General features: G+C 34.3%; 1 protein-coding gene across 3 annotated transcripts in view; it reads left to right on the top strand.

Annotated features, from left to right (window-relative positions):
• LOC123705742 (E3 ubiquitin-protein ligase RNF13) overlaps nucleotides 1–15539 on the top strand; it is a 31357-nt gene that overhangs the window by 13207 nt on the left and 2611 nt on the right. For 2 of the 3 annotated variants that reach the window (XM_045654733.1, XM_045654734.1), the window contains exons 3-8: nucleotides 4041–4207; nucleotides 7067–7158; nucleotides 12053–12155; nucleotides 13020–13128; nucleotides 13538–13712; nucleotides 14520–14671. In XM_045654733.1, coding sequence (XP_045510689.1) covers nucleotides 4041–4207; nucleotides 7067–7158; nucleotides 12053–12155; nucleotides 13020–13128; nucleotides 13538–13712; nucleotides 14520–14671 — 798 coding nt within the window. Of the gene's footprint in view, nucleotides 1–3096; nucleotides 3350–4040; nucleotides 4208–7066; nucleotides 7159–12052; nucleotides 12156–13019; nucleotides 13129–13537; nucleotides 13713–14519; nucleotides 14672–15539 lie in introns of those variants that run through there. The other variant, XM_045654735.1, reaches the window with a different exon arrangement.

Genomic DNA, 15539 nt, shown 5'->3' with positions numbered 1-15539 from the left:
TTAAATTACATCCGTTATACACAATCTCACTAATACACTCTTATAAATTTAATCCAAGCACATAAAAGCTCATTCTATCCAACACAGATAATCCGTACTAAAGACATGGGTAATTTGCTACCCATTATGTTGACAATTAAGCATTATGTAAACCAATACTAAGTAGGGACTTTAAATCCTCAATCCTATTAGTAAAACACCCGTAAGTAAAGGTACACGCTTTTAAACCTTGTTTTTGTGGTTATCGACAACACGATAGTTAAATGTGATATTATTAACGTATTTCGATTAATTATAACACGGAAATCGATAATTAACCTGATTATAGTGTAATCTTTATATAAAAAAAAACTCGTAATTAGTGTTTTCTATCTAACTACACTAATATTATAAAGAAAAAACTTTGTTTATTTGTTTGATTGTAATGAATAGGCTCATAAACTACTGGACCGATTTTAAAAATTCTTTCACCATTCGAAAGCTACATTATCCACGAGTAATATAGGCAATATATTATCACGCTGGAGCCAACAGGAGCGGAGCCACGCGTGTGAAACCGCGCGGCACAGCTAGTAACAAATAAAATCAATGATATTAAGTGTTCCTGAATATGAAGACTAATAAAGTTGGATGGGATATTGGCGCTGTTTTAAAATTAAGATTATCAGTATAATTCTTAATGATAAGAAATACTGCTTTAGTTTTAGATTCATGTACTACACTTACAATGTAACGCTGCAAGGTAATAAATACATAATTAGTATGAACTTAACCTCATTTATTAGTCTGATAATTTTGCGTAATCTATTCATATAAAAATTCGCACTGTCTGGTCGTTTATAAAAACGACGTGTGGCACTCGGGGACTGCCGCGGTAAAGCTATTGCATGCTATTATGCCTTCAAGCCACACCTCCGCCCGTCGAAGTGGCGAGCGTGAGGTTTTTTCGTTACGGAATTTCTCGATTTGGTCCCCGCGCTCAAGGCCCGCGATAGAAGCTATGCAATAGCTTAATACTTTGTTATAATCTGCTCAGTAAATGTATGTTTACTGAATCAATAAATTCCAATGTTCCCCTTTTATTTTTTCCATATTTTAATATATGACATCATTAATTATCATTCATCATCAGATGACACATTTCCTGATTTATTTTATTTCATTTTAAAGGTCTTCGTGAGTATCATACCTTCCCCTTTCTGTTACATTGAATAAAATCAAAAATATTTTTTTTTATGTATTCTATTTAAAAGATTTTAATTAATTAAAAGAATGTAACGTGTACATTACACATTAAATGGATTGTAAAATGTCTTCAACTTTTGTTTCCTCGTCATAACTGCACAAAGATGGCGACAAATTATTTTCCAGTTCCTAAATCGGAATATTCCAAAACGAGAATGACCCATAATTATGCATTTTTGTACCCAGAATATACAAAATATCTAAAATGCCAATTTGTTGAAAATATGTTCAGATTCCATAATACAATAATAGAACGTACAGAAGCGACATTTAATTTCTCTCTGATCTTTTCCATATCTTACTATATTATAGTTCTATAAGTAATAGATGACCAATTGAATGGAAGTGGACTCTGGTAATCCAGTGTTTGTTTAGACAGTATCTTATCTGTCATTAAGGGAATGTTTCCAATAGATAACTTGGAAGTAACTAGTTGAATTGTAACTACTTGCGGTGGTACATGAGTGTTTGGTGCGGTTTTTTCATACTAATAAAATAATAGTTTTTAGTGTAGATTTTTGTCTGAAAAGTGATATTTTACATACGGTGGAATTGATTTGTTTGCGATCGGTTTTTAAAGGATATAGATGGCTCTTTAAAAAAAATATTCAATGGAAAAATAACTGAGTAGCGTAGGCATTATTTCCGGGTTTTATTTCTAAGTCTCGCATTGTTGCTGTTAATGAAGTAAAAACCCTATTTAAATATTTGGATCCATTCATTTTGTTTATATCCTTATTATTTAGTTTTTGAAGTGAAACTTCTTTATCAGGGTTGGAAAGAAATTAATTGTAGATAATATTTTTTCGTTACGCGTGCCATTTTTCCGTTACGCGCCATCTTTTTCTTATCCCTACCACGCTGATTGATTCGACGTATTTCTGTAAATTTGAATATGTATAGTAAATTATATTATGAAAAATAAGGTCATGAAGTTTCACTTCTTACGTGTGTACACTAGTACACGCACACATTTTTAATATTAGTCTCAAAGATTTTTATTCTAAAATCGTAAAAATATTGGGTGCTTCTACGATCTTCGTTATAATGCCCTGTTTCAATTGTTTCTCTATGATGAAATTCACTTTGTGTTTAACCAAAAATTCACGTTTTTCTCGCCCTCTTTAAAGGAAGGCTAGGAATAAAAAAATTAAAAAATCTTAGCATCTTAAACTGAATATTTTAATTTTATTTTAATTCCATCTTAGGCCACATCTCAGCTTACCATCAGGCGAGATCGTGGCCAAGCGCTCCCCTGTTGTACTGTAAAAAAAATAAAAATATACTGAACAAATGCCGCCCCCCCATAAATTCAATACCGTATCACTTTTGCAAATAAAGAAAACTCACAACATTCTTCACAGGATTTTATTATATTGATATTTCACAATTGTAGGTCAATATATTCGATTGTTGAGATAATATTCTGCGATATCAGATTAGCTGATGGTCGAGGCTGAAGATTGTTTGCGGTGTGGCTGGCATTCAAGTGTCGTTTATAGATAAAAAGTTATTTTTTATCAAATACTATGGCCCTTGGAATAATACATAATAAGTAGGAAATAAATTCAATAATTAACAATTTCTTATAAAGCATGCTTAATGTAAAACCGTTTACATAATTTCTGCCACCGGATTGGATATTATTAAATTTTTCGTAACATATCACACGTATGAATTATTTTATTAATTAATTAATAATTTTAGACTTAGTGCTTTTCTTCTTTTAGACTATATACGAAAGATTTGTTACAGTTTCGGTTGAAGCCAGTAAGATAGTTAGATGTTGGTGAAATAACGACCTAAAGTTTTTAATTTCCTTGAAAATTTTTTACAAAATGTTAAGGTCACATAAAAGTTAATCTTATATACTAATCAATATCCGAATCAAGGTTTATAAATGAAAGCCCAAGTAAATAAGAAGTAAATAAATCATATATGAATACCGAAAACGCGTCCGGGCCTGGTAAGTGTGGGATAGGCTGACACGCCAAAATAGTGCTAGGGATTATAATGTGAAGTGCTAAAATTGTGTGGCAAAATGAAACCACGTCTGGCTATGAACGCGATCCAAGTACTGCAAATTGTGGGGCTGCAGCATTTTGTAAGTAATTTAGTTCATGGTAGGAGAATCGGTAGAATGTGTCCGAAAATGTATTTTATTTAGTATAAAATATACGGAACGATAAATGATTTTTTGTAGTTTGACATCTGAACAACTTTGGGATATGTTTTTTTTATTTAAGTACACAAAATTAAAAAAAAATAGTTCACAAATGTTAATATTTACGATCAGATGGTAGGTAATAGATGATCAAGCAACTTTTTACTATGTTATTCTTTTATTGACGTAGTAACCCCTGCACAGATTCAAAATAACAATAAAAAACCGCATTGAACAGTTCCGTTCTTGTGGTTAGGAAGCCTGCATGGGTGCAAAAAAAACAGCGCAAAGGCAGGATGGTGCTATTTGATACCTCAATCTATAGAGCTTATCTTCCTGTTTTGCCCTCGAACTACTAGCGAACTGGTTATTTTCGGAGTAGGTACACTTATATTTTGTTCTCAAACAAAACATCTTTACTAAAACACATAAAAAAATGTTAGGTGTACCACAAATGATTGCACTTGAATAAAAAAATGTAATAACAAAAAAAAGCAATTCAATTTGTTCCTTAACGTATACCCCTGTCCACAGATAGCAGAAGAATACGCAGATATTTTCTCGTTTCGGGACAAAATTTATTCCTTGTTAATATTTTTTAACATAACATAAGATATATCTTTGCCCACAGATAGCGGAAGAATTCCGGGACATGCCGGCAAGTTTTGGCCCGGAAGTGCCCCCGGATGGGCTGCGCGGTTTCCTCGTGCCCGGCGAGCCGGCGGACGGCTGCGGCCCGCTGGGGAAGCCGCCCGCTGTAGAGAACTTCACTGGGAAGTGGATTGTTATTGTGGCTAGGTAAGGAGCTTATTAATATGATGTCTAATGTGTAGGTGTAATCAATTTGTTTCAGCTAGAAATGTGATGACCACGTAATAGTACGGGAGCTAGCAACGTTTTAAAAAGTCATTTTAGTATAGTTGAGTTTTTGATATACTGTTTCTCTTGCTATTTCGGTTATAGTCCGGGCTGTCTGGCTGGCCGCAGTGGTTGCGTTTATTAGTGCGCATCTTATCTGCACAGGAAAATATCCTTAATTTAAAGTCATTTTTTAACGCGTAATTTTTAATCTTTTGCCTTTAGATATATCGATCAGACATATTTTTTTTATTGCAAGACGTTTTTTTCGTTGTAAAATAGATGCCATACGCAATTTTTATTTCAAAATAACTAAAATGTCATCGAAATAAGTGAAATTACATCAAGATGAGTCCGCTTAAAAGGTAAGTAATAACTTTGTTATTTACTAGCTTCCGCCCGCGACACCGTCCGCGCGGATGTCGGTCTTTGCGTGGATGGTTTATTTCTCCATTTTGAGTAACTCGGACAATGACATCTTATAATTATATCTATTGGACCCAAATACGGCTAGGTCTATAATAATACGCAACGTGTGTTCGCGGTACCTACTACAGAACAACGTCTATGGATAACTGAAAAATTGAGATTAATTTTTTTTCTACGTATTTTTCCAGGATAAAAAGTATCCTATTTTACGCCCAGGATAATAAGGTATAATTATACCAAGTTTCATCGAAATCGAACCGGTAGTTTTCACGTGATGTCTTCACATACAGACAGACAGACAGACAGACAGACAAAAATTTTTTTAATCACATATTTGGGTTTGGTATCGATCCAGTAACACCCCCTGCTAGTTATTTTTTCAATATTTTCAATGCACAGAATTGACCCTTCTACAGATTTATTATATGTATAGATATTATATTATCCTTTTTTAATACTTATATTGAATAATAAGTAAACTAATATTTTAAATAGATGGTTTCTTATATTACACTTTTGGGTATAAATATGAATTTGATGATATTTGTATTTTCTAGTGTTTGATTTTACGCGAGTATTATACATTTTGAAATTAAAGACTTGGGAAAATAATACAATGAATAAATCGCGTTTAAAATCCGTTAAAAAGTCTTTAATTTCTTGATGATATTTGGTTTTTATCAAGTTTACATTAACGTCCTATTTGAGGTTCGTTGGGAAAAGGAGGCGATATGGTAGATTGTTGCAAAAAAACTGTAAATAGTAAAATGAATATTATATATTATAGTATAAGTAACACAGTGATTACTTATCCTTCACTGGGACTCATGTTGATGGAATTTCACTTATTTCGATGATATTTTAATAATTTTGAAATAAAAATTGCGTCTGGCACCTATTTAACAACGAAAAAACGTCTTGCAATAAAAAATGTATGTCTAATGGATCTAGCCCGGACTGTAACCGAAATAGCAAGAGGAACAGCATATCAAAGAACCAACTATACTAAAATGCTCACTTGTCAACGTTGCTACCTCCTATCCTATAAGAAGCCTTTGAGCTATCTAAACAATATTTTCTTTACTGAATTAGTTTTTGTGTGAAAGAGTAACAAACATCGATCCGAAAAACGTTTGTTTTTATTTTTTATCACACTAGTGAAGTATTAAAGAAAGCCTTTCTTATAATCTAAGATCCCACCGCAGGATCAGTGCGTTCACAGTTTTTTTTTCTAAAACCAAACTTTTATGTATATATTTATAATTAGGAGAATATATATCGACTAGGTTGCCAGTCAAAATTTGTCCTGTGTTAGGTATACTTTTTTATAGATTACATAGTAAGGTCAAATTACTTGACACCAATAATATGATAGTGATTAGTGATGCCACTTTATTGAAATTTAGATTAAATCTCAGATTGGGGCTTCCATACAGGGAAGTATCCTTGTAAATGAGTAAAGTAGTTAAGAAAAATCATGGACATTTTATATATTTTTTATAATATTGAATGATATTCGTTTAAGTTGGCATGATGGCAACGCAACAATTAAGTCTTAAAATTACTAAAATTAATATGTAAAAAAAGAAATATTCCTTATCAAATGGTAAAAAGAAATTGTTCAATAGTTACGCATGTTGTATCAACACCGCAACACTATGGTGTTAAAAAGAATCATATTATGAACAATATGTTGTTCATAATGTGATTCTTTTTCTGGATTACATATATTTAACTACACTTAATTTTATTTTATTAGTATAAACAGAATACAACCATTTTTGTAATGATTAAGTATCACAAAAAGTAGTGTGCACCGATGTGTAAATTCTTATGTCATCGCAAAGTGCGCGTGACCTTTACCCGTAGCAGTATTTGCGTTAGTTTTATTTGTTATATTTTAAAAATGTAGTCACTCAAATTCGCGAATTCTCTTTTTTGAATGTAGACAAGAGAAAAGTTATCACTTACTAGTTTAATCTAAACATGTTGTTTTGCCAGGAAAATCACCTAGAGGTATGAAATTTACTCGTACCTACTTATACGTGTTGGTATATTTCATACTATGAAAGTGAATAAATATAAAATCTAAATTCATAAAAATAATTTCGGAGAATTGCGAAGATATACTATATACTAGGAAGAGGAAAGATTTGATTTTTTGCAACTTTTAACAATATTTTACACTTAAGCCTTCCTGAATACATACCTAGACCATAACAGCAACGTATTTAAAAAAAAATTGTGAGGTCACTCAACACTATAACTATTTTTTCCCTCTACTAATATAAAATCACTATTGATATCTTATATATTGATATAATTCTCAGGGTATAAACATTGATCCCCATAATTGGATTGTCCCATCAGATTCAACTGCAGCTTCGAGGTGAAGGTTCGCAACGCGCAGGCGGCCGGCTTCGATGCTGCGATCGTGCACAACGTCAATTCTAGCGATCTTGGTATGTTTTTGGATTAATAAAAATTGGTTGTCTGTAAAGTCGGTTTACTGACGATAGTTGAACGTGACAACGTCCGATTGTGCTTCTTTGTCCCTCGTTCCGCGCTCTCGCTCGCACTTCAAGCCTTACGGAACGCCTCAGAGCGAGGTAACGCCGCATGAGTCATGTTTTTTCGTGCGTAAAGCCGGCTGTATCGAATTATAAGACGTTGTCACGTCAAAAACGTATTGTGGTTATTATTGAATAAGCAGTATGATTTATGTTAGCATTTAGTTATGCAAGGGCATACATAAATGTGAAGAATAACATCATGAGGAACTGTGCATGTCAGAGAACATAAATGTTTTGTTGGCGTTTAGAAAAATGGTAGAGTGGACTACACCTATCCTGTAGTATCATTGCTTGTTGATTTTAATTATTGTTCTATTCAGAAATTATATACTAACGGATTTTAAACACGATTTATTCATTACATTACTATCCCGGCGTTTCGCACACTTTGCAGCGTGTGTGTTTACGGGGAGACTGATTAGTGTTATTTATAACCGTCGCGCAAATGGACAAAGTTTAAATAATTGTTTAGATTGAAAAAAATCCCGAAGGTTCCCTTTTATCATTTCACAGGAAATACGTAGAAAAAAATAAATCTTAATTTTTCCGCGCGGACGGAGTCGCGGGCGGAAGCTATTACTTACTCTAATATAACAATAATTATAAATAATGTCCATTGAACTACATAATTGAGATGAAGCTCATTATCAGGCCATCCCCGCGTCGATACCAGTGTGTCACAGTGCTTCAAGTTAATAGCACTCATTACTGTGGTTTTTTTTATATTTTTGTTTTTGTTTTTTTTTTTTCTTGTATGTGTGTTATTGGATTGTAAACATGGATAAATCTATTGATTTTGTGAGTAGTTAATTTCATATTAGTTCTTTGGCTGCGACTTTGCAAACGTTATCGTCTTATTAAGTGTCCATCTCTTAATTTAACTTGATTTCAGATATTATGTTATGATGAAAACAATTTTTACACTCTTCTCGCTTTCTATTGAGTCCTTTCCAGTGGTATACAAAATTTCATCAATATTGTTCCAGTTGTTTAGGATTCTAAACGTAACAAACGAACATAATCACTTTATCTTTTAAGTTCTCTGTTAGTTTGTTTCCGCAGCTCATATTATAGCCTATGATATTCCTTTTTTTTCATATACATATTAGCATTTAAAAAATTGTAACTGAATTTTAAATTTCGCTCAATGTCATAGGATTAAGGATACGATAGGGCCCTTCATTAACATCTAGGTTATTGAGGCAGGTCATAGACTTTTCGTAAATATCGTATGTTTGTATGTGTGCGTGTATGTAATTTGAGTAGGCACGTATTGTATTGAATACATGTGTCGAGGCAATGTGTATATTATGCAATAATACGAAATCGGTCCTTTTGATTAAGATTAGCGTATTCAGATAAATTCTTCATTATAATATTTAAATTGTTAGGATTTGAGCCATATTCAACCGCGCTGGCCAAGTGCGGGTTGGTAGATGTCACATGTCAAAGTTTTACTTTATACGGAAAATGGTTACATTCAATTTTAAATGTAAGTGTACACAGCATTTTATATTTGAGTATTTTTTTAAATAAATAAAATCATCATCACCTTTATAGTAAACTAGTTTAACGCCCGCGGCTTCGCCCGCTTTGTCTAAAACCTAATAAATTATATACTAAAACCTTCCTCTTGAGTCACTCTATCTATTAAAAAAAACTTCATTAAGCATACAAAGGGACATAGGGACAGAAAAAGCGACTTTGTTTTATACTATGTAGTGACTAGCTGTGCCGCGCGGTTTCAAACCGCGTGGTTCCGCTCCTGTTGGTCTTAGCGTGATAATATAATTTAAAGCCTATATTACTCTAGATAATGTAGCTTTCGAATGGTGAAAGAATTTTTCAATCAAACAAACAAATAAAGTTTTCCTCTTTATAATATTAGTGTAGAAAAATATATCTTTATATGTAGTTATGTACTTAATAATTAGTTATAGTCAAATTATTCCACTTATATATAGCTTCGTGGTTATATCGGCGTATTACCCGTGGTCCCCCCGCTATGTCCCCCTGTGGGTCTACGGGTAATATTTTTTCCCCGTGGACCCACTGCCATAGAATGATATGACAATGGGTCTGCGGGCACTGGAATTAAAAGTACTTTTTACCCGTGGTCCCCCGCTACCATGCTTTGACCATTATAGAAATAGGATTATTATATTATGTGCACTTCTCGGTTTATGTCCTGCGTAATTATTTCGATCAAAGAAAATATAATAGAGCTATTATAACCATGTCCTTAAATAAACTTTTCTTGTTATAGAATCTTATCAGTATTGTCACTTCAATGTTTACTTAGAAATAAGTTTCAAAGTAAACATTACTATTACTATTGAGATAGTACAAGTGTTCACTAGAAATTGCGATTAAGTTAGTATGCCGGTTAATGTAACACTCAAAGGACTTATTATATTGTTATTATTTCAAGCACTATTAATGTGAAATTGAAGAATAAAAGAAACAAAATATGAATATTTATTTATTTATTTCAGATAAATTTAATATCCATATAGTGTTAGAAAAATGGTCTTAAAAATTATGTTATTGTTTCATGACAGCTGTGTACAAAAAAAAAATATAAAAAAGGCATTATATGCCCATTGCCCATAGGACATTTTTTGAATCTACAGTGACATGTCAAATCCTAAGGCTGGTTGCAGAGCTTGACCGACCATCAGTGCGTACCGTCGGTCCTGACGATACGCATCAACAATGTGTATGAATATGACACTTAGGCTGGTTGCAGAGCTTGACCGACCGTCAGTGCGTACCGTCGGTCCTGACGATACGCATCAACAATGTGTATGAATATGACACTTAGGCTGGTTGCAGAGCTTGACCGACCGTCAGTGCGTACCGTCGGTCCTGACGATACGCATCAACAATTGTATGACTATGACACTAATGCGCATGACAATACGCGTGCGTATGGTCGGTCTAGCTATGAACGGTTTTATGAATTTCCATACATATGACAAGCGCGACTGACGTACGCACGGATGGTTGGTCAAGCTCTGCAACCAGCATAATAATTTTATTTATCAAGTTATGATGAAGTTCTCTGATCTTAAAATAGATAAATACACAAAAATACTCTACCTACTCATATATTATGTAGTTGTTTTTTTTATTATAAAGACCGCCTGTAGTTATCACTATCATCAAAGTCACTTTCTTTTTTCCTATGTCCCTTTGTATGCTTAAATCTTTAAAACTACGCAACGGATTTTGATGCGGTTTTTTTTAAAAGATAGAGTGATTCAAGAGGAAGGTCTTAGTATATAATTTATCAGGTTTTAGACAAAGCGGGCGAAGCCGCGGGCGGTAAGCTAGTTGAAAATATAGTGACAATACAAAAACTCTTTAAAATGAAATTAAGAAATATTATATCAATAAAACAACAAACACAACATTATTATCTCGAGTATGAAACACAAAAAGTACCTAGAAATGTTTATGAGTAGCTAATTGAATGTACAGATTATTTTTATTCGATTATCATTTTTTTTCTGTAGTACATACCATATCTCACGTATACGACGTTGTTTCAAAACTCAGTGTTAAAAGGTTTTTAAATTGTGAACGAATAACGGTATTTTATTCCAAAAATATCCTCCAAATATAATGTCCAGTAAGTACATGTTTTTTCCTTTCAATGCTCTTATCTAAATTATGCTGTGATAAAAGTTTTAAAAATAAAAGACAATGTCTACGGTATCTGTAACAAAAAATAAATTTCTTTAATCTTTGTTTTTTTTTTGGTCCGACCGCTTTTAATGAAAACATTGGAACCATTTCCATTTTCCATGGAATTCTGTAATAGGTACCTATTAATAACTTGGGTTGCCAGCATGTAGCACGATATTATAAAAAGGAAAGGTTTGTATGTGTGTATGTATGGTTTTCACGCATAAACTACTGAACGATTACAATAAAATTTAGCACACATATAGAGTAACTTGGATTGACACATAGGATAGGTTTTATCCCGGAAATCCCACGGGAAGGGGAAATATGCGGGTTTTCCTTTGAAAACGCGGGCGAAGCCGTAGGCGGAAATCTAGTTATATAATGTAGGAAAACCACTTTAGCGAGAAACGTAAAATACTTACAAGACGTTCGCGCTAAAGACGTTTAGTTGCAAAGATAAAGTATAAATAAATGAGTTCTACAGTTATGCGGACATGAGTTTTATCGCACATTGCACTCAATACTGTTTATGTTATGTTATTGTTTATTTGTAAGGAAAAGCACTAAAAACTACGAAAGTGTAGTTGTAAAACAACTATGTTATAGGGCATTGAATGGATTGGTGTATTGACTTAATTCATAATATGTGTGTTATCTTCTTTGTTGTTGTTATAAAATTGTTTATTTTTAAAGGAAGTTAGTTGAAGATAACAGAAATATGCTTGAACCCGAAATTTATGGTGATTTTGCCTATTAAAATTGTCGATTCTTTGAAAAAAGGCCGTGTGTGCCGAGCACATGTGTCAGAAGTGAAACTTCTTTGGCAAGATTTAAAGATACCAAAATGGTCGCCTAACTCTATGACGTGACGGTATTGCCATGGCCCGTCCTTGAAATTTTACTCTCAACGGCCCTAAAGAAGTTTCACTTCAAAACGTTTTTATATATTACAGTAGACTGAGAATGTGTTGAGGTATGCGCAGTTTAATTTATTGTCGTATTGTCAGCACCACTTTGTATATGCACTCCAATACATATAAAATTTTTATTTTTCGTAATAAATTCATAAAATATTCTACTTCTATTACAGAAACTATGTCAGCGAAGGACCCCGAGGGGATAATGATCCCGTCGGTGTTCGTGAGCGACCTCGCCGGGCTAATACTATCCGAAGAGTATATTTATATTAATCGGTAAGTTTGGCATCATTTATTTTTATTATATTAGAGTAATAATGCTCTTAAGGTTTATCATAACATGATAAAAGAAAAAGACATCAAGTCTGAAAAAGACTCAAGTCTGAATCTGATAAAGAACGTGTTATACCGAAATGCTAGTACCTAAATAACTCAAAAGATGCATAATTCAAATGAATCTAAATATTGAATACATAATATACGAAATCGCATTACGGTTCATAGTGATTCATAGTTCAATAAAACACCTGATTTATACGAAGAAAATAAACAAAGAAATGTTATGAAAGATATATATTATGGAAAGAGTATAAATTTTATTAGTATTCAAAACTAACATCTCATGCAATAGTAATAAGGTTCATATTCAGGCAGTATTTCTCCGTCGATGATATTTTACTATTAAGCCTTTCCCAGCTGCTCGCAATTTTTTGATAAGCAATTTTTATATTTCGGCCAACTGTGATAAAGTTCCTTTTCATTTGTAATGCACGCCATTTTCGAACCAAGAAATTTTGATATTTCGGTCTATTGCGATAAGGTTCACTTTCACTAATCAGTGTCTCCCGCTCGATGCTATAAATACAGTAAATTTCTCGAGCTAAGCGATTTTCATACTTCGGTCTATAGCAATAAGGTTCACTTTAACTCGTGGACCTGTGCAACTCGATGCTTTCAACGCAGGCATGCACTTTCGAGCAATTTTGACTCTTCAGTCTATCGGAATACGGTCCACTTTGTCCCACGCGATGCTATTAATGCAAGCATGAACTTTTCGAGCAATTTTGATACTTCATTTCATTACAATAGAGTTCACTTTGTCCCACGCGATGCTATTAACGCAGGCATGAACATTTCCAGCTACTATATAATGGTGAACGGCGACTTGCCGTTCAACATCAACACGCACCTGCTGCTGCCGTTCGCGATCGTGGTGGTGCTGTGTCTCATCGTCATACTTATATTTATGGTGAGTGACGAATATTATTATTTATTATGATATGTTTTATTATTAACACGCTTTTATAAGCTTCACCTGAACGTCTGTATGTTTAGATATAGCTCCTTTAGACTCGATTTTGATCCACTTTAAAATGATAGATTTAGTTAATTCGCATTTTGTACATTCATCAAGAATCGGTTATTCTGATTTTAATTCATAATTCAATATTTATCTTATTACAACATGTTTTTCACTTTTTCTAACTTCACATTATATTCATTCTCAAGGCGGATGAGCGTTTCTCTTAATGATGTTAATAATTGAATTATTATTATTATTAGAAGTCGGTCTGATATGACCTTATTTCGGTAATTTGTCTAACTGACATAAAATAGTTTTTATATTTCTTTATATGACACAAAATCTCCGATTCTAGATAGTGAAATGCATAAAAGACCGTCGTCGAGCCAGACGGCATCGCCTACCAAACCGCTCTCTGAAGAAGATCCCCACGTGCAAGTTCAGTAAGGGCGACCCGTACGACACGTGCGCGATCTGCCTCGACGACTACCAGGAGGGGGAGCGGCTGAGAGTATTGCCATGTGCACATGGTAAGTGATTCCATAATATCAAAGAAATTTATGGTGCCCAATTGAGAAATTTAATCACTTGGAAATTTATAAATTCCGCTAGATGGCGCTATTGAAAAAAATGTGACTTTTGTGATTGTGTCAATTTTTTTTAACTGCGCCAGTAAAGCTACGGGTAAAAAATTACTTTGTAATTATTTCTTAAATATGCTTTTCATTTTAAAACTAGTTGAGCTCCGAGGTTTCATCCGCGTGGCTCCGCTCCTGTTGGTCTTAGCGTGATGATATATACGTAAAACCTTACCTTCCTCGATAAATGGGCTAACCGAAATTTTTTTCCAAATCGGACCAGTAGTTCTTGAGATTAGCGCATTCAAACAAACAAACAAACTCTTCAACTTTATAATATTAGTATATGTGCAAGACTGGGGGTCTTGAGTTGAATGAAACCATTTATTGGTTCAAAATTCAAATTATAATAATTGTTCTTCGAACAAAAAATGTTTAATATACAATTTAAACAGAGTGATAATAGTACGCCTATAGGCGTGTGTCGTGTACGACGCTGAGTAAAAGAGAACGGGGCTCCGGCTCTGAGGAGGGGCGCGGGGATGGCGCTCGTTCGGGGAACCGGTTTCTTGATGCCGTCCCTGTGTCGCTGTCGCTAGGCGGATGCCTAGACAGTATATCTATACTGAACACATCTGTGTTCATATTATAATCATTTTAGTTATAAATTATTATACCTATGTATATTAGTCTGTAAGGAATTTATTGTCTGTTACCTGAATTAAATGTTATAAATAAAAAAAATAATAATAATTGCAGCGTACCACGCGAAGTGCATCGACCCGTGGCTGACGCAGAACCGGCGCGTGTGTCCCGTGTGCAAGCGCCGCGTGCTGGCCGCAGGCGAGCGGCGGCACTCCGACTGCGACTCCAGCGACACCGAGCCGCTCGTGCGACGGGACAACACTGAGGTGCGCACACACACACATACACACACACACATGTTACATAACACACACACACACACACACATACACACACACACACACATGTTACATGACATACACACACACTCGCATGCAATATACCGCACACACACACATACACACACACACATGTTACGTAACATACACACACACACACACACACATGTTACGTAACATACACACACACACACTCACGTGCAATATACTGCACACACACACATACAATATACAGCACACAACAAACACAGACTTACGAAAGAAAGAACGGATGCGAAAAGTTTGACGGCATAGAACATTAATGAGAAAAACAGCAATGCTATACGTCCCTGCGAAGTAAAGCCTAACGGCCATCCCGCGGGGATATGGATGGGAGTAAGAGGGTTGTTTTAGTCGGTATGGCCCATGAGACCATGATCGAGACCGACATACCAGGTCGCAGATCTTGACCTGAGATACTTAACAGAATTTTTTCCCTCTATAATAAAAAAAAAACACAACAAACACACACACAACATGTTACATAACATACGACTCGTACAACACATATATACGTCGTACAAAATACATACAACGTACACCATACAACCCAAGTCGAGGTTCGAGATCCCCATCAAGTGGGGACGCCTTCGCGCGTCCGCGTTCAAATGTAGAAGCCCTTCTGGCTAACATTGAGATACCACACACACAAAAAAAAAGATATCACCTATAATAAACATAATACAGCACACCAAACATAACACTCCTACTATTAACATCCTAAAACTATGTTTTAGGATGCGATAGAAGAATCTAAAAGATAGAATTGATAGATTACCTATGGTTATCTATCACTTCCACTACATACTACTTTTAG

This window comes from Colias croceus, chromosome 2 (genome assembly GCF_905220415.1).
Source record: "Colias croceus chromosome 2, ilColCroc2.1".
In the NCBI taxonomy this organism is placed as follows: domain Eukaryota; kingdom Metazoa; phylum Arthropoda; class Insecta; order Lepidoptera; family Pieridae; genus Colias; species Colias croceus.
Note: the sequence above shows the minus strand (reverse complement) of the source record. Positions and strands in the feature narration are given on the sequence as shown.